Source organism: Oenanthe melanoleuca, chromosome 1 (assembly GCF_029582105.1).
Source record: "Oenanthe melanoleuca isolate GR-GAL-2019-014 chromosome 1, OMel1.0, whole genome shotgun sequence".
NCBI classification, from domain to species: domain Eukaryota; kingdom Metazoa; phylum Chordata; class Aves; order Passeriformes; family Muscicapidae; genus Oenanthe; species Oenanthe melanoleuca.
In genome coordinates, this window is record NC_079333.1 from 15,898,467 (window position 1) to 15,923,829 (window position 25,363).

Below are 25,363 nucleotides of genomic sequence, written 5' to 3' on the forward strand. Positions count from 1 at the left end.
TACTGTTACTGTGGGCTGTAGTTCCTTAATAATCTTATTTTGGCACTGTCACATGGAAGATAATTCCACATGAACTTGGGTTAAGTTCAGCATAAGGAAGGTAGTTTTAGGAAAGTTGGACATGATAGTGTTGGGGAGAAAGGTTCTGTCCATTTCTATATGGCATAAATCATAAAAAAATATAATCAGAATTTCTCTGCTCTCACTCTTTATACAGTGTACTTTAATAGTAGCCATTGGTAGCCTTTTGTGTAAATACAGTCCCTTACTTAATTTTGTGGGAGAGAAAGATTTGGAAGACAAAAATGACATAAACAATAACTTTGTTACTGAATTTTAACAGTTCTGTTTAAGCTTACAGGATAGTTAAAATGGCATTATTGCTTTCTATTCAGCAAAGATTTTTATTAAATATTGGGGAATTTTGTTTTTCTTTTCAGATGGATCTGAAATGGGTTATATTTCTCCAGATAATTCAAAAGGTACCTCTTAAGACTTTTTTTTGTTCTTGTTATGCATAGTTTTTAGTAATTCTCTGCTATTAGCTTTGAGACTCACATGGGTTTGTAATGATAATTTTCATAGTTTGAAAATCTTACAATTTCAGAGTAGTGTTTGTTTTAAATGCATTTGAATCTGGGGATAGTCTTAAAAATGAAATGCCAAAACAAAAGAATTTTCTGTCCCTTCTGTTTTGGTCAGTTTGCTTTTTGAGCCAGAGGGATTCCTGATTTGTTGATCATTTCTTCTAAGATAGAAAGAATGGACCTGGGTGTTAGACCAGTAATTTAAATGATTATTTATATCATCATCCTTAAAAGGTGCTTATAAGGAAAAGGTAGTATTCAATTTTTTCACAGTGAATATTGACAAACTGACATTTAAGTAATTGCATGGATGAAATAGGAAGTGTGTGATGAATTTTTGGACAAGAACTCATAGAACTTGACTTCCAGTCCATTGCATAGACCACACAATCTTCCCTCACATATGCTTCATATTTAAGGAATACTCATTTTTTATGATTTTGTAACTTCCAATGGCTCATCAGCAAAATAATATTTTTAATTTGTGACCTCCTGTTCGTTCTTGAAGAAATTCAGGTGCTGTAAACAGTTTTTATGTTTTAAATAGATTTTATTTCAGCCAACTTGGTCATCCAGAAGTTATTTTTCTAATTCCAATGTAGGAATTTCCTGGACTCTATAATTGGAGGAGAAATGTAAAGGAAGCATTTTCAGAAGATGACTGGTTTCACTCTGCAGTAGAGATCTGACCCAGCCATAAGTTGCTGTCTCTGACAAAAAGAAAGTTGAGGGGTGTTGTTGCAGATGTAAAATCTGAAGGCTGTTAGTGGCAGATGATATAATTCTCACTCTATATGTGCAAGTTTGACATATTAATCTTATGCTTAGTAATAAAAGTTAATACCAGATTACCCAGAGAAGCTGTGGCTGCTCCATCCCTAAAAGTGTTCAGGGCCAGGTTGGACAGGGCTTGGAGCAACCTGGTCTGGTGGGAGGTGTCCCTGCCCATGGCAGGGTGTTGGTACTTAAATTGGAACTTGGAAAATGATCTTTACAGTCCTTTCCAACCCAAACCATTCTATTATTCTATACCCTCAAAAGATTCTTGGAATGTTTTTCTTATGATCCAGGCATGCTCAAGCACAACGAAACTTTCCTTAGTCTCTGACTGGCTGAAAGGAGACACACTTGGAGAAAGGCTGGTAATGCTGGCAGATGATCTGTGTCACCTGGGTTTGAAACCTAGAGCAGCCTCATCAGGATCAGCCTCTTCAGAAAGGTGGACCCTCCTGAGCTTGGTGTTGTCACAGCATGTTAAAAGTGGTGAGCATATATAATCCTTGGAGTTCACAAAGTATAAATGCTGCACTTATGTTTTGCATAAGGTTGAAAGGAACTTGGAATCTTCCAGAATACTTCATGTAGAACATTTAGGCTTTCTCCTGGTAGTGTTTTGTTGATTGTTGTTTTTTGATGGGGGTTTTGTTTCTTATTTGGGCTTTTTTTTATACCTTAGCCAGTTTACTACATTCAATTTAATTTTGTAAACACTAGCTTGCAGCAGTAGCTGCCATTTTTTTGGTCCCCATTACTAAACAAGGGCAGTGTTTAAAGTGAAGATGAAGATTTGCAAGTTTGGAAAACTTGAGGAAAATTTAAGTAAGCTTGATCTATCAGCTGATGTGCTGCAAAATAATATGAATTTTTAAATCATACCATGTGAAATTAACCTTCAAAACTAGAATGCCAAGTGAATTATTATAGACCTATATGTGTTTTAGTAATGCCTTATTACAGGACCTTTGGATTGTTTTGAGCCATTTCCATTTATTTTCATGTCTTTTAATAACTCTGTGTGTGCTCTTATACTGTATATGTAATCTGATTTCTTTTATTAATTGCATCCTAATTAATTTATTCCTTGCAATTTTAGTATCTGATATAGACTTCAGGGGATTTCAATTTTCTTCATGTCTTCCATGTAAACTCAGCATTTGCTTTGATCCCTGAGATGACATATTTCAGTGTCAGTGGATGCTGTGCACATTCATGGTGCTTTTGAGTTTCAAAGATGCACACAGGCAGCTCACTGTGGTGGATGTTCTTAGAAAAGGCATCCTGAAGGTGTCCTAAGATTTTTTTTCTATTACTGGAACTTTTGATGTAAAGGACTATCAGGAAAACCTGTTTCCTCTCTCCACTGAGAGTTCCAACAAAGGTGCCTGTGAGTCTGTAATGTAGATTCTAGGGTTTATTGTCCAGTGACTTTGCTTTTTGACTCTAGAGGGGAGACACTCCTAAGGTCATTTTCTGCTGGCTGTTGGATGACCTGTTTTTAAATAATTTTGGATGAAGCCTAAGAGATTTTGAGGAGCTATGGTGGTTCTTGACTTAGTCATTCAAACCAAAGTAGAGTAAGTGGACTTTGAAAAGGATTTTTTTAATGAGATCTCTTATCTGTGTTTCTTAATGCAAATTGTCATGGAGGAAATGGAAGAGCCTTTTGTGGATTAGTAGCCTATGATAAATTAAAGGGAAAACAGGATAAATAGTGAAAAGGAAGATTGTTGTTACTGAAACTTCACAGAATAATAGTGTGTTGTGATACTGAATGCTTAACTGATACAAAAGATTACAAAAGAAATCCAAAGCCAATAAATATTACAAGTATACATGGGAAGAACACAGTTGTATCTGTATCAATTCAATGATAGACCCTCACCTGATAAAACTCAAAAAGAGATCTTCAGTCATTGTTTTGTTTCCCTGTAAGTGACAGATTGTAAAAAAGGACTACAGGTTGTTAGGAGCTGCTGTGAAAAGAACAGAGGACAAAGGAAAATCATTATAGCATGTAGTCAATGTACTGAATATGTTGTCAATATCTGGAATACTGCATGTAATTTTGGCCACTACAATATTCTTGTTCACCTATATGCTTTTGAAAAACATGTAATAGAATTTGAATATGCCCAAAGAATGGCAGGGATGGTTAGACAAGCAGTGGCTTCTGCTTGTAGAGGCAAGAAAACAGACTAGAATTTGTTAGTTTGTAGTGGAAGTGATTAGGGATGGGGTTGTGCTTAAAAGCCAAAAATCACAATTTGTATAGAAAATGCAAATAGTGATAAATCTGTCATTGTTTCTTTCAGTGGCAGAACTTGAGTTTCTAACACATGCTTAGATATCAGTCTTGAGGGGTGAGAAAAGAACACTTCTTCATACAGTTTATAATTAAATAATGGAACTCATTGCCACAGGATACTGTGGAGTTTGAGGATAAGTGGGACTGACTTGCTTGTATCCCATGTAAAAGGAACTAAGCATGTTCATGGCTATATGCAAGAGTACAGTAAAGTCTCAGGCTCACAGTTGGTTGCCAGAAGCTAAAGGCATAAAAGGGAGAGGGGTCACTTTACATTTGCTCTATTTTAAATACCTTTTTCAAAGCTGCTTCAGGTGGTGTAGAGAAAAGAGACTTGTCACTGTGGAATGTTGGCTGTTGTCTGTGAAATAAGAGAGTTTAGGTATCTATTAGACTGAAACTGCTTTGCACTTCATTCTGCATTCAAAATTAGTAAATAGAAATCAAAGTGGTCCATATTAATATGAAGTCTTTGCATGGTCGTGTTTATTGAGCAATCAAAGCACACTGTCTTTTTCCTCTGCCCAACAGAATCATTGATTGGTGAAACTTTTGTTGAAAGGATTATTGATAAACTTCAAGCAGCTCTGTCTAAAGCAAAGGATCTTTCTGAAGCTGGAAATACTGAACCATCAGTATCTTTCATCTGCAATGTGGCCTCGAGCTTTTTCAGCTCCGTGAAAGGGTGTTTGCTGATGCCATCCTCAGAAGACTTGCTCCTTACCATCTTCCAGCTGTGTGCTCAGAGGCAGGATGCAACACACTTGACAGGTAATCTGGAAAAAGAACTTCAGCCAAGCTTTTTCATAGGTGGTGATTACATCTGCATTCTTTACATCTACATTCATTACATCTAAATTCTTCCTTTTTGTGAAACAGAATCAAGTATGTGATAGAATACTGAGTTCACATACATTGAGCATTGTAGCTGTAACTACATGTAGCATGAAAATCTGTGCTGTAATTTACAGAGCCCATAGTTACTACTAGTAACTATGTTAGTAACTAGGACTGGTTCCTGAACATCCTTACAAGGATTTTGGAGCTTTTTTTAATGTTAGTAACAGCTAACTTGGAGACTGTGATATTGCACACTTTTTGCACTGCTACAGAAGTTGTTTAAAGTCTATGAAATATAGGGAATGAACATTTTTTGTTTATTTTGCAATCTGAGGAGTCTATGAAAAAATGGGTACAGTTGCTTCTTTACAGATAACATGTATTTATTCTGAAACCGTTTCTATTGGCCAAGTTGCCCAGAGAAATTGTGATCCATGTGTCTCTCTCTCATTGTCTCACGTTCAGACTGAGATCCTGATTCATATTCTTTGAATGCAGAATTTGAGGGTCTTAAATTGGTGCATGCATTTACTAACATTAATACAAGTAAATGCAATGTTTCAGTGTTGTCATAAAATGAAGTTGGATGGTACTAGCTTGGAAACCACTTCTGCTTTGTGAATGTCTGCTGATGTTGTGAATGTTCAATATTTTGGTAGAAAGATCTGTGGTTTTGAAGACTGTATGGACGTATGGTAGCAGATAGCAGGAGCATCCCTCTTATTATCAATTAAATTAAATCTTACCTGAGAGTCACAGTTAATTTAAAATGGCTCTGCAACAAGAAAGCTGTGTATGTGCCTTTAATAGTGTTTGCATGTAAACACAGAAAAGAGAGTTGTTTTCCTACTGTAGGACCTATAGACATGTGATTGTTGCTGTATGCTGTAGGTTGCAATTAGAGTTTACCTGTTTGTGGTGTTTTGCTTTTCCATTTGTTGTTGTGTTTTCTTTTTTCTTTTCCCTATAATAGATGTACTTGTATGCAAATTAAAACACACTTGGATGTCTGGTGTGAATTCACTTGTGCATCAGCTTCAGAGCACTCAGAAACAGAGCACCTTTTTGGCTAAAGCTGCACTTTGGGTCAAGAACCAAGTTCAGTCTTCCTCTTTGGATGTTAAAAGGTAATTGGGGTGCACATGTCTGTTCCATAATGTGTCATTCTAGGAAACAAACCAGGATCAGTGCCATAATAGCCTTTATTTAATTGACATCTGTATTACTGAGAGACTTTTCAGCCTGCTGGAGGCAGTGGGTAGAGCAGAACTTAAACCACCCCTGGTACAGCATGTATGGAGCATTGTATCAGTGGAAAATATGCAGGCAGCTCTTAATGAATAGTGCCAAACTTGTTTGCAGCATTTTCTCCTTTTCTCAGTCTTCAGGTTTTGATCTCTGCAGTCAGTGATTTGTTGTTGAAGCTTATGGAAGCTGATGGACAGTCTGGATATCTTGTGAGAGCTTATGTTGAGCACATCACACCAAACAAAACTGAGTGGGAGAAATTGCACGAGTCTCTGTGCTCTGAGGTATGGAAATGAAAATGGATTGCACAGGGTGGTCAATCTTTCCTCAAGCTTCTGTCCCCTAGGGTGGTTTCTTCTGACATGGCACTGCACTTATGAATTCCATATGTTTGTGCAGAGGTTCTTGTCAGCCTCTGTCCATAGAGAGGAGAAAACCTCTGTTTATGAACCCATCCAGCACAACTGGAGAAAAATCAAAATCCATGAAATTACCATTTTCTGTACTGGACACCAGCAACTTACTATACAATTCAGGAATTTTATCTGACGGACTATACACATGAAGGTGTTTTTATCTCTAAGTTAATTCTTCATAAAGATTAATTTTGTGAAAGACACCAATATCTTCAGAAGAATATGGTGTGCTATCTATCAACAAAATGCTGACATACATAGGGTAGAGAGTGGGGCCACCAGTCTTCAGTAACCCTACAATTTCTTGTAAAATACATAGAGTTCTAAAGAAATGTATTTGTTTCTGAGCAGCAGTGTAGTTCCATATTAGTTTTTAATACACTAGAGTGGGTCATCCTACCATTGTGATTTTGATATGAGAGTGTATGTTTCATGGTTGTTTCTTAATAATTTTGAATTTTCAAGGTTAAAAAGATGAAAGTATTTTTTCATACTCTTTTTATGCACATGTTACAGTGGATGCACAAGCCTCTTTTGGAAGGAAGGCTTAGTATGAATTGTGAACCTCTGGGATCAAGTGTCAAGCTGTGTGGCACAACTAAACTTCCAGGCCATCTGTGTACTTCAGCCTTATTGAGTAAAATGGTACTACTTCAACTGAGAAATAGTGTAGTCCATGGAAATGATGATGCTGAAAGAAAGAAAATTGATAATATAAGTAAGTTACAATGGTAAAACTTGAAGGAATTTTATTTTGTAGTAGTTGTAATCTGAATTGAAAATTATAAATGCATAGTTAAAGTTTGGCATACAGGTGTAAGAAATTATCCAATTATTCTTTTACCTTTTGTTGCCTTTTTTTTGTTTTTTTTTTTTTTTCAGGTCTCCTTTAAAAGTAGTTTTTATATTCCTGGGACCTCTTTTGGTTATATACATTCTATCTCAACAGGACCTTGAATTGGGAGAAGTATGAATTTTCAATGAACTTCAGATTTGTTCATTGCCAAAACACACTGTGCATTGGCAGGCATGAGTGGGTGATAAGAACTGTATCTCTCCCTTGAGGGTTTAACTATAATGTAAAGATAATTTGAGACAACAACTCTTTTTAATTCCATGAGGTGGAATCTAGTTTCCTTTTCATTTCAAGAATGCTCAAATTAAATGCAGCATTATCAAATCAACACTTCTGTCTCCAAAAATCTCACCATGATGAGAAGTCTAATTGTTTAGTGAGGTGTTTGTAAGCTAATGAAGGAACCACATGCTGGCTCTTATGAAATTTGCTTGGTTTTCTTCTGGACTTAGATATTGATTGCCCTGTCTGCAAGAAAGGTATATTAAAGAAAAGGAGGAGAATAGAGAGGAGTCCTGCCATGCTTAATTTGCTTTAAAATGTCTTGAATATATAGAATAGATTACTGTAGCCTTTTTTCTCTTATATGTTATGATACAATGGCAGATATCCAGTTCATGTGCTGAACCACCTGAGATTGCATGTAAAAATAATATCTTTAATTAAAACATACTAAAAAAACCAACAGAAACTTGACCTGAAACTTCTTGTTTATGCAAGTCAGTAGTCATTTATAAACAACAGCTGTTATTTAATTAGTTGCAGAACTGTTGTACTCATTACAATGGATTGAAGAATTGAAGAATCCTCCTTATCTGCTTCTGGACTATCTTCATATGTTAGAAGAGATGCACATCACATATGAGGAGTTCAGTGCTCTGAGTAGTACAGCTAGCCTGCAGCAAACTATATTTGACAGGTATGTATGTGAGAGCAAGTGAAACAACTCCTAGCTCTGTCTTCACAGTTTGTATTGTATGGAGTGCCACTGTATTTCCATCTGTGCATCCAAATGTTTTGTGGTGAACCCTGAGCATCTGTATATATTAACCAGGATCTTTCTTCTTCTTTGAAGATCAGAGGAACATGGAAGACTCTGGTCCTTAACCCTGGCCAAAGTGATCCGTGCTGAGAACACTGCATCCTGGGAGAGGAGAGAACTTTTCAAGACAACAGAAGGGTATCTTAATACTGCTGCCTGTAAACTTGCCCATAAAGTTTGTTGTGAATGCTCATAGTGTGAAATGATCCTGATTCTGACCATTGACAGCTGAAGGCTGAAAATGAAGTGATACATATGTGTATGGCATGTGAAAGTCACACTTGGTTTACATGTGGGATTAGTTATGTCAGAGGATATTACATCATTATGAACTAACTGATACTTTTTTTCTTAGTTCAGTTTTTGGGTTTGTTTCATTCTTGGTGTTTTGCTTGTATGAATAGGTTCCTTCCATTAACAGAGGGCAGATTGCATACACTTCAGTGTTTATCACCTTTCTTAATTGAGGAAGAAAAGAGGGAACTTGTCTTCCATTGTGTGGCCAAACTCATGACATGTACACAGACAGAGCTTTCCAGCACTGATGGTGAGTATGTTCTTACCTCAGTCTAGTTCATTAGAATTTAAGAACACTGTGTTGTAATAATGTTTGCTTTTAGATGAAACATAAACTATAACATTGCTTTTCCTAGAAAGAAATGCCTTCTCAGTTTGCCTATTTCTTCTAGGCTGTTTGGCATAGTAATTTTCTGCCTCATTCAGAAAGTACAAGCTCTAATGCTGGATACAAAATTAGAATGAAACGATTTAGACTGATATTATTAAAAGCTTCCTTTTAATGTTGCTGCACTTCTAGTTTCATCTATCTTATGTAAGCATGTCTGTAAATATCAAAGTTTTCAGTGAACCGTTTGGGCTTTACACAGCATGCAAAAATATTGCTATTGTCAACTGGTCATGATTGTCTTTAGATGCTTTGCCAAGAACTCGTTCACAGTTTGCATTTAATTTTTGAGTAGCTCCTCCAATTGAAAACTGCACTACATTAACTACCTGCAGCTGTGGAAAACTAATTAAGAGGTGGTTGAGATGTATTATGATATTGCTCTCAATATGGCCACTTAATTTGGATCTATGTTTTCACAAACTTGCTGCTTTTCAGGAAAATTATTTGGAAATGCTCACACATGGTCCTTCTATTTGTATGAATTAAATGTCGTTTAAGAGGAAAGTCCTTTCTGTTTTTGTCTCTTACTGCTTTGATGTGTTCTTGCACACACTCTTTGATCAGTCTGTATGAAAACTGAAATGTAGGTTTTGCATTTTGTAATGGAACTGTGCTTACTTAAATCGAAAAAAAACCTGTCCTTGGTTACTTTAAGCTGTGGACATTTGTCCCTTGTCAGTGTTCTCAGGATTTCAAATAAGTTCTTCAAATGGACATTCTTCAGATGTGAAAGTTGTCAGTATTAGTGTCATGCAGAAATTGAGAGGAATCTTATAAATTTCTACTGTTGTAGTTTCCTACTCTTTCAACTTAGTTGAGGCTTCCCAGCTTTCTAAGTGAACCAGTGAGGCAAAAATATGTGTCTGAGAAACTTTGAACAGAAGAAATTGGAAGAATCCTCACTTCTCCTCTACTGTGGAGGCCTTTTATTTGTAATTGGCGTTTCCCTTCTACTACTTCTCAGTTTTCTAGGGATTCCTGAGCAGAACATATATGTCCAAATTCACATTAAGTGGGATGTAGGTTGTAGGCTTACCATTTCAATGGTGTCTTTCTTTTCAGGTCAGCTGAAATAAATGCTGCTGAACTTGTTTAAGTGAAGCAGGGGTTTGGTTGGTCAATTTTGTTATGCATATGTGATCCGTTACCTTATTTTTTTATCATTGTGCTTGTTGGAGATATTAATTTTCTCCAAGAAATCTAGATAAATTTCAATCCTAGCAGGTATCTTTCCTTTTTTAAAATTTTATAAACTATCACTTAATCTTATAGGAGCTGGTTTTTTTTAAAGTTTTGATTGGATATTGTATTTTGATTTAACAATGACATCTGTGGATTAAGTGTATAAAAAAGAAAGCTTTGGTATTGTCCAAACTGTTTTATGATATTAAAATTAACTTCTGTTGACATACATTCTAATGTTTGTTTTGTCTTGATAATTAAGACTATTGAGTTTACATTTTTATTATGTCATAGGAGCATTTGGATGTCTTTCCATTTTGAACTCCTGCATGAAGGATAGAAGTATTGATTGTGATCATCTACTACCTGCAATACTGAAAATCATAATATCTTGGAAAAATGATAATGAGGACAGCTTTCTATTTAGCTGGTGAGTGCAACTTTGAGATAATTTTTCTTGCATTGCTTAATTAAAATTGCTAAAATTCATAGTTTATGTAAGTATGTTGCTCAAGAAAATGTGTAAATTGTAGAAATGTATAAATCTGTAATTTAGGATTCTTATTTAGACTTGGCAGCTAATGTAGCACTCTACCTTTGAAAGACAGAATATCAAAAGCATGTAGGGCACAGCATGGTGGTGCCAGACAAATTTGTCCTGTAAGGAGGAGTGAAGGCAAGAATATAAATACTCACATCTGCAACATGAAACTGTATAAACTTTGGCTGTATTTTTATTACAGCAATCTGAAAGAAGCAAGTCCTCAATTGCTTGGTTTCAACATTGAGATGATGCGTTACCTTCCCTTGCTGCTGAAATATTCCACAGCTCCTCTGGCTGATAACGAGTGGGACTTTGTGATGTGCTCCATGCTGGCTTGGTTAGAGGTAATATGGAAGCATCTTCTCTTTTAATGTACTTACCTTTTTGATTATTCCCTGCATATGGCATGGACTGTAATCTCAGCATACCAAATACTTGACACAGTGTTAAGAATTTTACAACATCCTATTTATGTTGGACTTCAGACAAAGGTCATATGTGGTTTAAAAGCACAGGCAATTATACTGTCCTGTTTCTTTTTGTGCATGGAGATAAAATCAGCTCACTCTTCAAGTAATATGATATTCAATAATGGCATTGGTTATTGGAGAGTAATTTTGAAATATGTTTGCTGTATGTCTCTATCTTGATATTCCTTTAAGACACAGTTTAACATGATGCATCAAAATTAACTGAATATAAAGCAATGTCTGCATTTCTACACATGAAATAGCAAAGTTATATTTTAATGCTGTTAGGAAAGAGGTCAGTAGTGTTAGTAGTCAGCTGACTACTTCCTGACTAATCAAATAAAGATACAGAATCTCTCACTCTCTGTCACCTATGCATTTAGAAGGGCAGGCTGGAAACTTCATGTGACCTTTCTTGATCTCAGGATTAATCTTACCTAATGGTATGTGCCTTGGAACTATGTGTTTTGTTTAATAACAGACAATAAGAAAATCTTGTTGTGTAGACTAAGTAGGGAATATTTTCAATTGATAATGGTACTCCTTCCTGGCAGAACTAGTAAGAAAAAAAATAAAAAGAAGACAACTCTGTTGGTGGAGAGGAAATATTCTCCTGATAGCCACTTCAGTAATTTCCAGTTTTTAGTAGCATGTCGTCCATTGAATTTTCTTTTTCTCATTATAGGGAAGGTTATATAATGGAAACAATCCATGGTTCTAAATGTTGGTGAGACTTGGAAATTCATTTCAGGAAGTCTTATTAAAGTACAAATTCAATTTTTAAACACACCTTTCTGCCCCAAATAATTTTCAAATGGTTCTTGCAATTGAATCGTCTTTGAAATTGCACTTTCTGGTGTAGACAGGAAATGTGAAACATATTTTAAAGCAAATTTATGGTTAAGAAATCTTTCTCTTGTGTTTATTTCCTCCTAGACAACAAGTGAAAACCGTTTGCTTTACCATGTCCCGCTTGTGCAGATTTTTGCTTGTGTCAGTTGTGATTTGGCATCTGCCCTTTGTGCTTACTTTGAGGCTGCAGCTCCTGACACTACTGCAAATCTTCCTAAGAACTTGGTCAGTGAATGGAAAGAATTCTTTTCTGAGGGAATTCACAATTTGCTGTTACCTTTGTTGGTGAAAATCACAGGCAAGTATATGACAAGGGGAAAACAGCCAGGCTGTTCTGAAATAGAAATGAACAGGCCATATTTTTGAATTTACAGGAATATAAATTAAATAGAGTTTATAACAACTCAGCTTTTTAACACTTACATGCTAATTAGTAAATTGATTGTCTGTAAGATAGAGGTTATTATGATTAAATGGAACCTGCCAAGTGCAGTCTTGAGTTGTTTCCAGCAGAGCTTGGTTTTGGTATCATCCATACATTCTGCATCACAGTTTGTCTTATTTTAAATAGGAAAAACCAAAATTGCATCAGAAGGCTCTTTTCAGAACTCTGTGTTGACATCTTTGGGTGAAGCTCTAACTTACATCTCGAAGGACCAGTTGTTGCACCATAAGCTGCCACCAAAGTTTGTTGCAGGCCAGAAGACAAATCTTCCAGATAATCTCCAGACCCTGCTGAACACACTCTCTCCATTGCTGCTTTTCCGGGCTCGACCTGTACAGGTTTCTGCCTACCATATGCTTCATAAGTAAGAAACAACAAATTTCTCACTCTCATTCCTCCCAACCCTCCTTTTTTTAAAAAATATGTGCTATAGAATTTGCACTTGTAGCAAAATCATGTTCAATTATGGGGGAAAATCCTTAATTGGGCAGTTTGTGTTCTTTTTGGAGGGCACTATATAAAAATATAAATGCTTAAGTTAAATGTATTAGCAGACTTAATAAAGGTATTTATTTTTAGCCCTTATTTTAGCATTCATAGAATCCTAAAATGTAAACTGAAATATTCCAGGTTTGATCTGGGCCTGATGCTACTGTTAAATAGTATGATGTTTTATTTTCACTAATTTAGGTAAGAAAGTGAATATAGATAGGTAGTATTCCTGTGAACTTCTTGGGTATTTCTAATACCTAGAGAGACAATAGAGAATTTGAAAATATGTGCATTTGGCTCCCCAAAATGCAGATTGCAAGGCAGATAGCTTAAGCCAGGCACCATTATCTTTCTTATACTGAGGCATAAAGCTGCAATTACTTTATTCTGATTGAGAATTTTATTTTAGCATGGTTCAGGAAAAGTAAGAGGTCTGGAAAGAGAAGTGAGAAGGATACATGCTGGTTGGCTGCCACTCATGAACCATCTTTGCAATGGTGACATGTCTCTGAAAGATTCTCTCTTGTTAAGGAATAGCTGCAATTATTGTATTGCCTGTAATGTTGGCGTTGATAAGCAAAGAATTATGCATCACATATATTAAAATAGTTTATTAAAATTATTTAAAAACTAAACCTGATTTCCTTTCCATATTTCTGTAGAATAATGCCTGAATTGCCTAAATTTGATGACGAAGATCTCAAGTCCTATGGTGATGAAGAGGAGGAATTGGCATTGTGTGTATTTTTTCCTCACTTTTTATAAGACTCTTTTCCATATTTTAAAAATGTATTAAAGCATTGAAATTTGCAACAGAGTAGCTATCAGCCTGGAGATGTTAAAAACTGTATAGGTATGACAATAAGGTTATAAATATTTAAAATATTAAATATTTTGGTCCTGTCTTTGCACTAAAACTGGAGACAGTATTTGCAGTTGTTTTTAGGTGCAGTTACTGAACTAAATGCCATATATATGCTTTATATGAGAAAATCTTGGCAAATTTTTACTTGTATTCAAGATATGTCCATCTGCACAGGTAATTTCAGTTACTTGAAATAAAATTAACCTATGTCTTTTATACAGCTTGAATCCAGTGAAGTCTTCAGTTTGAAGAGAGAATGTAGTAACTGGTTAAAATTCCTTTTTAACCTCAGCCCAATGATAATACCTTTCCTAACTGCAGAGCTGCAAAAGGCTTTTCAACCCAAAGCCAGCAGTGATTAGGGGATCATTGTTCAGTTGCTCCTTTGTTGGTGTGACTCCAGTGAAAGAAAGCAAAGCAGCTGTCCATGATGAAGGTTAAATCAACTCAGCCACAGACTACTCCCAGATGAAGTGATTCAGTTTAAATTTGTCTTCTAAGAAGAGAAAAACACCAACTATCCCATTCAGGGAAAAGGAAGAAATTTTAAAAAGAGTAAATTTTCCTGTAATAAAAGGCTCATTTTATGTTCTGCGTACATGGCTTTACTTTTATGAATTTCTAGGAAGGCTATAAATATAAATTCAGTTCATGCTGTGCTCAGGATTTGAGTTTACTATTCCAGATAACATTTTTCCACAGATCACCTCCAGCAGCTCTGATGTCTGTCCTGGCCACTCAAGAACTCTTGCTGGAAAACATCCTGGAATGCATTCCAGTTGGAGAATTTGCAGTTATTCAACCCCTGAGTGATGAGTTCTGCTTTATTCTAGGATATCTTCTCACTTGGAAGTTAACATTAGCTTTCTTTAAAGCAGCTTCTTCTCAGGTATATTTTTAGACTCCTTTTTTTAAACTGAATTTCTTAACCTACTTAGTTCAGTCTCAAAGTTTCATCCAACCTTTTTCTTTTAATTATGTATCTTCTTACCCCTTGTTTTTGTGAAATTAGTGATGATTCTGAAAGCACCAATAGACTTAGATTTCTGCACTGCTGGATTTGGGGATGGTAAAATTATAGCAATTCAGAACTAAGATTCATGAAAAGATGACTCTTTCTTGCATTTTCAAACAAGCTTGGTGCATTCAAAATGGTGCAGAGAACTAAACTTCTCTTCTAAACACTAGTTCTGAATCACAGTGCTGATCTTCCTCCCTGCAAGGACATATTTGTATTTTTTACAGTGTAAGCTGTATTTACTGTGTTTTGGTTTTTTTGTGAATCTTTTTAATGCTACCAGCTGCGAGTTCTCTACTCACAATACCTTAGAAGAACTAAAAGCTTGAATACACTGCTTTATCACTTGTTCAGGCTTATGCCTGAAAACCCTGTCTTTTCTGGGCCAACTTCAGAAGTTCCAAATAAGGACACAAAAACCTTCTTTACTGAAGAGCTTCATTTAGATGTCAGAGGTTAGTAAAAACTGTGTTTGTGCATTTAAGAGAGTTGTTATATTTAAATAAACTTTTTTTGTTAAAAATACTTACTTAAAAAAAAAACAAATATACAGAGGGACAAACACATACATATGTTTTATAATCTTTGGCTAACACTCCCCATTTGAAACTTAATCAAAGTTGACATGTTTATCAGAGAAACCAAGAAAAACAAAACCCAGGAATAATACATTGCTAATATTGAATCCTGAACATAATGATTCCAAAACACCAGAAATGTGGGGTCTATTCTGGAACCGTTGCTTCTGGAGAGATTTTGTAATATTAAATAAAATTTCAATATTTTCTTGTCTTTTAAGATACAAATTCAAAATATTAAAAATATTTTAAAATATATATTTTTTAATGTTTGAGATGCTAAATTGTGTCTTGTTTTTGTCATGCTGGTCAGAAATTAATTGGTGATTATAAGAGAACATATACTGCTTTTTTTAGCTGAGAAGCATGAAAAAGAGAATTAGATTTTTAAATCCTTTCACTGAATTTCTTTTAATGTACCTATGCAGGTATAAGTAGGGAAATGGAGTTTCCATTTCTTAATTTTTTGCTTGGACATCACTGTATTTTGCAGAACAATTTATCTAGATGACAATAAGAAAGAATTACTGACATGACATCGCTTATCCCATTATAGAATCATTAAGACCTCATTAATAATTAAGAATTAAGTATTATTTAGTAATTAATTATTAATCATTAAGAATCATTAAGATTGTCCAAATTCACCCTTTGAACACCACTGTTCCCCCTAAACCCTATCACAAAGTGCCCTATCTGCATGTTTTTTGAACACCTCCAGGGTTAAGGACTCTACCACTTCCTGGGCAGCCTGTTCCAATGCTTATCCACTCCTCCAGCAAAGAATTATTCCTAATATCCAACCTGAATCTCTCTTGGTGGAACTTGAGGCTGTTTCTATACATGCCTGCAAAGCTCAGCTGTCCTGCAAACACCTTATTGTTTGTTCACTCCAAAGTGAGTGTTTTGTGATTTCTGCGATGTGAAATTGTTGATTCCTGGTGTCCACTTTGAGTTCAGTCTGTAAATTAGAAGATGAATTCTAAGGTGTGGAGTCTCAGGCTAAGGAACAAAGAAACCAGCCTGGTGAAGAAGGGCTGGCTGAGTCAAACAAGCCCTTAGCATAGCAGTAATAGGAACATGTACATGAAATTCCAGTTACCACAATTCTATTGGAATCAGAATTTTTGTATGTGGTGTGGAAGCACCAACATCCCTTACGAATGTGTTTGATAATAATAATAATTTTATCATAACAATAATAAATTTTAAAGTTTGATAATAATGAGTATTTCAACACCTTTTCTTTCCCTCCCAGGAACAGGGGTGCTGTCATCCCAGATCCCACACTTGGCCTGCTCTGTGTACCATATAACACTGAAAGATCTGCCAGCCATGGTGAGGCTGTGGTGGAATAGCTGTGACAAGCGTGTCTTCAATGTTGTGGATAAATTCACAAGCAAATATGTCAGCAGTGTGCTCTCCTCTCAGGAAATATCTTCTGTCCAGACTAGCACACAGTTATTTAATGGCATGACAGTAAGACTTCTTGTCCTTTATTTACTTGAGTTTTTTGCAAACATTTCAAGAAATTTTACTTCTCCGAACTATGGTTCTGTTTTATATGATTGCAATTTTGTTGTTCTAAATGACTGATTAAACATAACTTTGCTTGGTATAAATAAATTAAATTGATGTTTATTAATTTTCTGCTTGGAGAAACATGAAAGAATGGATTTTAGGGTGTTGAGGAAGTAAGTGGAAGGTACTGCTAGCAATATACTAGTTTTTTGTTTATTTAAAGATGTAGATGGAAAACTGGCTGGTAGTTTCTTTTTAGTTTACCGAGGTATGAATAGATTTTTGTTTTCTTTAAAAAAAGTGTCTGCCTAATCTAAGAAAATAGTTTAATGTGTATAGTAATGTATTTATAGTATATATATATATATATGTATACATATTTATACACAAAGACTAGAGATGCTGAGTATCTCTCTGTGGCCTTTTTTAATATGTGTATTTTTTTCCAAGGTAAAAGCTCGGTCTGCAGCACGAGAAGTCATTGCAACCTATTCTGTTGATGATATCTTTATTGAACTAATAATACAGCTTCCATCAAATTATCCACTGGGATCCATAACAGTTGAGAGTGGAAAGAGGGTTGGTGTGGCCGTCCAGCAGTGGCGCAATTGGATGCTACAGTTAAGCACATACCTTACACATCAGGTGAATTTAAATAAAGCTAGTTTTGAAAACTTAAGTCCTTATAATAGAAAAATATTCCTAGTAATGCAGTATTGTATAGATCCATATAATAAATGTCATTAAATTGCAAAGGCCTTCATAGAATTGGGTCCCTCTTACTGTCTGCTTTTCTCCAGTTAAATCCAGAGCCCAAGTTGAAAATTTAGATCTCTTAAGATGTGGGCCTATTGTTTGTCCTGTGTGGCAGTACCATCTCAACTATCATTTGAAAAAATGATAAACAAACAACGACAAAAAACCAAATATCCTGTCCATGAAATTTTCTAAAAGACTGATGATTGCTGAAATTGCATTGTCTGTGTTTGCAGTGCAAAACAAAGCAGTGATTGAAAATTTCAAAATCTCTTTTTAAGTGCTCCTGAATACACTCTTCCTGCTCTAATGTATACTCACTTTTCTGTAGATCAGAGTATTATAAATTATACCCTGCATGTATTGCATGTCATTTCAGATTATAAATTCTTCAGGCTTTGTTTCCTTCATGTTTTTATGACTGCAACAGGAATAGTCCAAAGGAGTTCTACAGTATTAACAGCTTTTTTCCCTCTGTTAGAATGGAAGTATTATGGAAGGCTTATCTTTGTGGAAAAATAATGTGGATAAACGTTTTGAAGGCGTTGAAGATTGCATGATCTGTTTTTCAGTCATTCATGGTTCAAACTATTCTCTTCCCAAAAAAGCTTGCAGAACATGCAAGAAGAAGTTTCATTCAGCTTGCTTGGTAAGTACCTGGAGTGAATCTTTTTAAATAGGCAAAATGTCATAGAATCATAGAGCAGTTTGGGTCCTTACAACTCATCTGTTCAAAGCCCTGCCATGGAGGGGGGGAGCAACCTTCCACTAGACCAGGTTGCTCCAAGCCCATCCAGCCTGGCTTTCCATATAGTTTAAACCAGAAACCTCTACTGTATTACCAACAATTTTCTACTTTGTCATTGGAGTATCTGGGATTGTGTGCACTCATAAATTATTTCTGTGGATTTTGTACTAAGGGCAGGTAATGAGAGTAGAGCTGCTACACAGTGTGTGTCTTATTATGTGTGTGTACAAATACATATGTACATATACACATGCATACATGCACAAGTGAAAAGGGTTTTTTACTGTTTCTTATTGTTCTTTTTAAAAGTATAGTTAATGTTTTGATAGTTACATCCACAGAATCACAGAATTAACTAGGTTAGAAAAGACCTGTAAAGAACTTCTTCCTATTGTCCAGTCTAAACCTGCCCTGGTGCAGCTTAACCACACAGATCCCTGGCAATAATGGTTCTTATTGATGATGTTTATTATTTATGTGTTTCTGATACTCAGCTTTGTATATTAAACAGATGTAATTCTCTTTTTCAGTACAAATGGTTCTCATCCAGCAACAAATCCACATGTCCACTGTGTAGAGAGACATTCTTGTGAAACAAAGTATTCCTTCTTCTTTCTGTGAGCTAAATAACAAATAAAAAGCAGGCAATAAACTGTATGTTGAAAGAAGTTAACTATTTGGGAATAATGTCAGTTACTTTAAATTCTTCACTAGTGGAATATAACACATATTTACCTCTGGACTGGCTTTTTGTAAATTTGAAGATTCTTCTTTGATATAAAGAAATATATAACAATAATTTATTTTAATTGGTATATTTTTAAGATATATTAAAATTTTCAGAAATAATGCAGAGTTATGTCTGAAAAGTGGTGTTTAAGCCACAGCATAGTTGATTAAAACCTCTTATTTTAGGCATATTCTAACATGGTGTTATGTAATTAACCCAGGTGATACCTCTTAATATAACAACTGAATATAACATAGGTGGTATAAAGATTTGATTTTTGATTATAATGCATTCATAATAGTCCCTTTTATGGGGGAAAAAAGGAATGTTGTTGCTGTTAGATACTAAGGCATAAAACTATGTGATAATCTGTTAAAGTATAAAATTTAAACATAGCCTCTTCTAATAAACTGAACTTCCACCTTTCAAAATTTATTTTTCCCAAAACTCCTCAACCATCCAGTAGCCTGAAATAATGAAAACTGCAGAAGCCCAGCTAAGTAGAGAGACCACAATCATTCCTGCATGACAATGAATGACACCATCTATTTATTGCTGATTGGCTTTTCAAAGAGAAGGCAGACACACTGATCAGTCCTTGTTTGTCTTCATGAGCTGGCAAATTAGCTGTCACTGAATGTCTACTGTACTTCCACTGTCCTAGAATAATAAGGACTCTTAAGTGAACAGGCAGATGTATCAGAATTGAATAGCCTTTAACTATACATGTTTTTTCATGCCTTTTTTTTTTTAGCAGTGGTAGCAAACTAGTATATTCCAACTTGGATTTGTGGTGGGTTTCTTTGAAAAGTCAATAAAAGTGGGGAATAAATAAATAATTTTTGTCAATCACTGTAGTCTCTGGATTGCTGTCTCTTCCTGTGTGTGATAAACTTTTAGGAATTAATAAATTTTTAGATGCTGAGTTTGTAGCATGATCAATTGGCTGTACCTCAACAGCTATTATTTTAGATTTTTTAGCTGTTGATAACTGAAGTGTATATTGTTAACAGGTAATGCTGGGCTTCCAGAGGAGATATTCCTTGACCTTTTGTTTTGAGTAGGTGAGAATGGAAAGGATTTAAAGCTGGTATTGAGAAGGTCTAACTGAAAGGAGTAGGGAACAAGCTATGTTGTTTTATAGTTACTGATGCTAAAACTCCAGCATTGCCTCTGATTCATCACTTTGGTTATTCTAAATTACTTCTTTGCAAGGTTAGTGACTGATCTGAGGGCAGGTACCTTAATACCCGTTCATGGATGAGTACTCTTCATCTAGATTACTCCATAGTAGTGTCCTCCTTGTAGAATGGAATAAAAGGAAGTGCAATCACCACACTACTGCCCAGAAGATTTCAGGTAATAGCATGACTTGAATCATGGAATTGTTAAGGTTTGAAAAGGTGTTTAAGGTTCTCAAGTCCAACCATCAATCCAGCACCACCCCCATGTACACTATTAAACACTATTATGTGTCCCCAGGTGCTGTATCCATGTGGGTTTTGAACACTTCCAGGTATAGTGACTTGGCCACTTCCCTGAGAAGCCTGTTCCAAAGTATGATAACCCTTTTTTTGAAATATCTAATCTAAACCTCCCCTGGTGGAAACTTGAGGCAAGTTTTTTATCCTTGTTCCCTGGGAGCAGAGTCTTATCCCCCACCTGGCTCCACCCTCTTGTCAAGGAGTTGTGGAGAGTGAGAAGGTCCCCCCTGAGCCTCCTTTTCTCCAGGCTGAGCCCCTGCAGCTCCCTCAGCTGCTCCTGGTGCTCCAGACCCTTCCTCAGCTCTGTTCCCTGCTCTGGACACACTCCAGCACCTCCATCAAGGTTGCAAGGATCCCAAAACTGACCCCAGGACTGGAGGTGCCTCAGCAGTGCCCAGCACAGGGGGACAATCCCTGCCTGGTCCTGCTGGACATACCATTGCTGGTACAGCCCAGCTGCCCTTGAACTTCTTGCCCACCTGGGCACACCTGGGTCCTGTGCAGCTGCTCTTGACCAGCACCCCCAGCAGCTTTCCAGCCACTCAGCCCCCAGCCTGGAGCCCTGCACAGGGTTGTGGTGACCCAAGGACAGCACCCAGCGCAGGAAAGACCCTTGCTTTTCCTCTGTTCAGAAACACCATTTCCTTCTGACAGAAACAAACTTGCTAATTCTGCCTTGGACCTGTAAAAGTGCCTGATAACCATATCAAAAGGAGCACCACTGATTCAGTGTTCCATTTAAACCCAGCATAGCTACAGAGAGGAGGAATTGTACTGTGGGGGTTTTATGATTGGGTGGACGGTCACTGGACAGACTCAGGAGCTCTGTATTTTCTGTTCTTCAGGTTTGTAGTTTATTATAAGGGCATGGGTGTAAGAGAGAGTGTAGAGCATGGAGAATAAAGAGAATATAAGAGGGGTAAGAGTAAGAGAGGTAAGAGAGTAACAGAGAGATTTCCCATTTACAATACAATAAGTATTCTTCTATGATGAATATTCTAATTTCCATTAACCAATCTAATACAATATACTAATTTCCTAATATTTGCATGCAATCTATAGGAATCACTGAATTACCATGTTTTATGGCTTTCTTATCTGTAACCCTTATCTTCAGACCTTTCCTGCCATACTTGGAACAGAATGTCTGTTGGTTCTTTGCTATTTGTGGCATTTGGCATCATCTAAACAAAGGAAGAGGCCCTAAACCTTCACATGGCTGTTTTCAGCCTCTAAGTCGAAAATTTCTAACATTTCTATTTTATCTATTGTTTCAGAACTACTTGCTAGGCATTCATATTCATAAGATTTTTCTATTTTCTTCCCAACATTATACACTGGAAGTTTTAATGATTGTCTGCAAGCTGAAGTACAGGATTTCCACTTCAGTGCTAGTTCTGCATAGTACATATTGTATATATATTTATACAAGTCTCTAATAAAATTCAATTCCTGCCACCACCCAGGTCACTAATTTTATCAGACCACAATAAGACTAGTCAGTGGCTAAAATTTAGGATTCAACTCAGCAAAAGTGTGTTTGTCTGGGCCTGTAGAGCTTTCACTCTGTCAGGCAGCTGAAAAGCACTGCCAGGTCTGTTCAGAGCAGCCCCAGAACCATGAATGACATCTGGGGCTTGAAGTGAGACTGAACACATGGGGAAGAAGTGTCTCACCATCAGGAGGTGTGAAATCTAAACACAATTTGTTTCACCTGTACAGCAAGGCTGAGCCTTGACTTAATCAGATCCCCAGAAAGCCAAGTTTGATTTGGAAGATGGGATTTTTGTAGATAGACAGGAAGTACCTCAGCACCTTACCAACATGTGAGCCTAGAGAAGCACAGCACAGGAGCCTGTGTAGCTTTGTTTTGGTAAGCAAACAAACACTGTGCCTTTTGAAGCAGGGAAACAAAAGGTGGTGACTGAAAGCATGTGCCTTTTAAGGTGCAGATAATCTCTTCACATAAAGATCAGCATTGCTCAGTTTTCTCAACTTTTTGGAAGAAATTAAATGTTATTTCCACCACTATAAGCAAGCAACTCACTCGATGACAGTTTTAAAAGGGCTCACAATTGTTCATGTACCCTGAGTTAAATGCACAGGAGAAATACAAGATATTCTCAAGAGGTCAAAACGACACAAAAGACTTTACTGGCAACTTTAGGGAACTTTGGCAAAAAATTTAGTGCAGCATTCAATCAACATAAAACACTCCTCAAAGCATTAGCTTGGCCCACTCAACTTAGCAAACTTTCAGTGAATTTGATTTCAAATTACTCAAAATTCCAAGAGGGAATTAGGAGAGAGAAAGACAAGATATAGAAAATCACAACCAGTTCCTGGGTTCCAACAATGATAGAAACTCCAAGGAGAGTTAGAGTCTAGACCACGTGATTACCTCATGTTCAGACTTCAATACCCCTTGACCCTCCTGAGCCCTTTCCCCAGGGAACTTCTGGTCATTTGGCCACTCAGGAGCTGGGTTAGGGGCTCCAGAGGCAGGTGGGGAGCATCCCTTGTGCTGTGCCTGTGACTGGCATCGCTGTGGGATGGAGCACTGCCTCACCAGGGCAAGGTCTTAGCTGCCCCTTCCCTCACACAGGCATCTCAAAATGTCCCAAGACATTGATCCTTGCAGTCTTCCACAATCATCCACTGGCTTTAAAACTGGCCAGTGAATGGAAGGACTGTGCTGTGTTATTTTAGGTGCCATCTCCTGTGCCTCTAGGTAACACTGTCACATTTGACACAGCAACCAACAGCAGTTGGGTTGAGGCTCAGTGGATGGTCTCCAGATTTTATATATTCACATTGCAGCATCCTACTGAGGAGCAGAACACCAGTGGGAGAAGCCTCTTGATTCACCTTGTGCACTCAATATATGACTGAAAAGAGCCACTGCTAGGTTAAATCACACAGTGGAACCACACAGTCACAACAGTGCACAGAAGGACCATTCTGTGGGAGATGTACAGCACCTGCACAGCCTCCCTAAGACACGGTCCAAAGGCCTCCAATTTATATAATATATAATTTCCTATGACTTGTCTTTCTTTTGCTGTTTTTGCATCAGACATTCTGTACAGATATAGTCACAGGAAGCCCAAAGAAAAGAAACAAAGCTGTACAGCTCTCAAACCCACCAACCAATGTGGAAAATAGTGAAATCTGTGGAACTGAAGGTCTGTTAATGCCAGCAAAGCACTGCTCTTCTCTGCAATCCCTTCTTGCAAGGGAGAGGCATGACTGGTCACTCCCACCAAAGCAACCCACACAGTATACAAGCCTGTTAATAGATTAGATTAAATGAGTGAGCACCTAGACAGTAAAACACATAGTAGATTTCTGGTTGAAGTCTGAGAGGCCACAATAATTTACTCTTAGACAATCTTCTCCAAAACAATACCTCTAAAAGTAAGAGAGATAGGATTCTTGAATTTTGGTGTGTAATAAGAAACTTGCCTACTTTCTAGTGTTTCTGTGTTACAGAAGGATTGTAAAAGCTATTTAAGTTGTTAATGCACAGAAGTCTACTGAGTAAATTTTACATCAGGAATTTAGTCTGCATTTTCACAAATTCTACAGAGGCTGAGAACTTCTGGGAAATGCCATTTCAAATGCATCTAATAATGTAAAAAAAAAAAAATAAAAAATTTAGTAGCTTGCAGCTTCCTTAGTCCATGCCTTATTCATTAACAGTCATAGTTTTCTGGAGAAGTGATGGCTTTGGTAGACTCTCCATTTTCTCAAGAAAGTCACATTAAAAAGCTGACTTCATGGTGGGAAAACAAGGCACAAGAACTCAATATAATTTGTGGTTAATGTATGACTACCATCTCCCCAGCTGGGGACCACACATATGCACATGATGGCCAGCTGCCTTGGTCAGAGGCTGAAAATCCCTGTGACCTACCAGCTTCCTCTTCTCTGCAGCCTGAGAACAAATTTTACTGAAACAGTGGCTCTGCATTACATGCAAGTGATGGGAAGTAAAGAGCATGCTTTGATTTTGGGCACAGACTTGTCATGGTGAAACAAAGATTGAGCAGAAATGGCTTCCAACACCCATGCAAGGCTCTGCTCCTCTAGTGTGGTTTCTTTTCTTTCTTAGAGGGGCTACAGCCCCAAGCCTACAAAAGAGAAATGAAACACAAACCAGAGATAAATCAGAAGAGTTAAAGTACTCTGTCTGACTTCAAATTGCAGAAGTGTTGCCAGGAAGCAAGTGCAGAATATAATTGAACAAAACAAGTGAAAAACTCTCCCAAGATCCTGAAGAACTTTATGCTTTTTAGCAGCTGTCTTCCAAGGGTGCTGAAGTGCAGATATCCACTGATGAATGCAAGCTGATAGATGAGATAGATGTTAATTGGGCCAGGCGGATGTGCAAGGCTTCCTTTCCTCATCTTCTGGAAGTTTACAGCACCTGCCAGGTGCCAAAAGGATATCTGGTATCAGAATTAGCACTGCAGTATCTGTTACCAACACAGCAAGCCCTGGAAATTTCTTTCCCTAGCAAAAACATAAAGAAACATAAGACATTCCTGAAGTAGCCTTTGAATCATATTTCTCAGCATGTTTTGCAGAAAAACTACTCATTTCACAAGTAGGAAATGTGAATGCTAACTTCTTGGAAATCTGACAATTCCTGGCCAATAGTTCCAATAATGAAAGGGTACTGCCTTCCCCAAAAGCCATGTGCACATGTTTTTGACTAAAGATGCATTTGCTCTTGGTGAAGAGCAGCCCACCTAGGGCTGTGTTTAACACCATAGGACACATCACTTATTATGGAAACACAATGATGTTCCAGAAAATGTACAGGTACTATGTAATAAATGTTCACCCTAATACTAGAAAAGCAATTTTAAGGCCACAATATCAAGGGAAACATGGATTGTGAAAATGTTTTA

General features: G+C 36.8%; 2 protein-coding genes across 2 annotated transcripts in view; one reads left to right on the forward strand and one right to left on the reverse strand.

The window, feature by feature from the left end:
• LTN1 (listerin E3 ubiquitin protein ligase 1) overlaps positions 1 to 19,820 on the forward strand; it is a 30,060-nt gene extending 10,240 nt beyond the window's left edge. Inside the window, exons 11-30 of the mRNA XM_056499501.1 lie at positions 441 to 482; positions 1,658 to 1,850; positions 4,204 to 4,443; positions 5,486 to 5,639; positions 5,894 to 6,044; positions 6,693 to 6,894; positions 7,792 to 7,951; positions 8,108 to 8,212; positions 8,479 to 8,621; positions 10,239 to 10,374; positions 10,688 to 10,832; positions 11,895 to 12,108; positions 12,382 to 12,619; positions 13,410 to 13,484; positions 14,315 to 14,501; positions 14,914 to 15,085; positions 16,467 to 16,687; positions 17,180 to 17,374; positions 17,967 to 18,134; positions 18,764 to 19,820. Coding sequence (XP_056355476.1) covers positions 441 to 482; positions 1,658 to 1,850; positions 4,204 to 4,443; positions 5,486 to 5,639; positions 5,894 to 6,044; positions 6,693 to 6,894; positions 7,792 to 7,951; positions 8,108 to 8,212; positions 8,479 to 8,621; positions 10,239 to 10,374; positions 10,688 to 10,832; positions 11,895 to 12,108; positions 12,382 to 12,619; positions 13,410 to 13,484; positions 14,315 to 14,501; positions 14,914 to 15,085; positions 16,467 to 16,687; positions 17,180 to 17,374; positions 17,967 to 18,134; positions 18,764 to 18,826 — 3,204 coding nt within the window. The 3' untranslated portion in view covers positions 18,827 to 19,820. The remainder of the gene's footprint in view (positions 1 to 440; positions 483 to 1,657; positions 1,851 to 4,203; positions 4,444 to 5,485; positions 5,640 to 5,893; positions 6,045 to 6,692; positions 6,895 to 7,791; positions 7,952 to 8,107; positions 8,213 to 8,478; positions 8,622 to 10,238; positions 10,375 to 10,687; positions 10,833 to 11,894; positions 12,109 to 12,381; positions 12,620 to 13,409; positions 13,485 to 14,314; positions 14,502 to 14,913; positions 15,086 to 16,466; positions 16,688 to 17,179; positions 17,375 to 17,966; positions 18,135 to 18,763) is intronic.
• Positions 19,821 to 21,111: 1,291 nt separating this feature from the next.
• The window catches only part of C1H3orf52 (chromosome 1 C3orf52 homolog), a 92,863-nt gene continuing 88,611 nt past the window's right edge, over positions 21,112 to 25,363 (reverse strand). Inside the window, exon 7 of the transcript XR_008841311.1 lies at positions 21,112 to 21,122. The gene's annotated coding sequence lies outside the window, so the exon portion shown is untranslated. The remainder of the gene's footprint in view (positions 21,123 to 25,363) is intronic.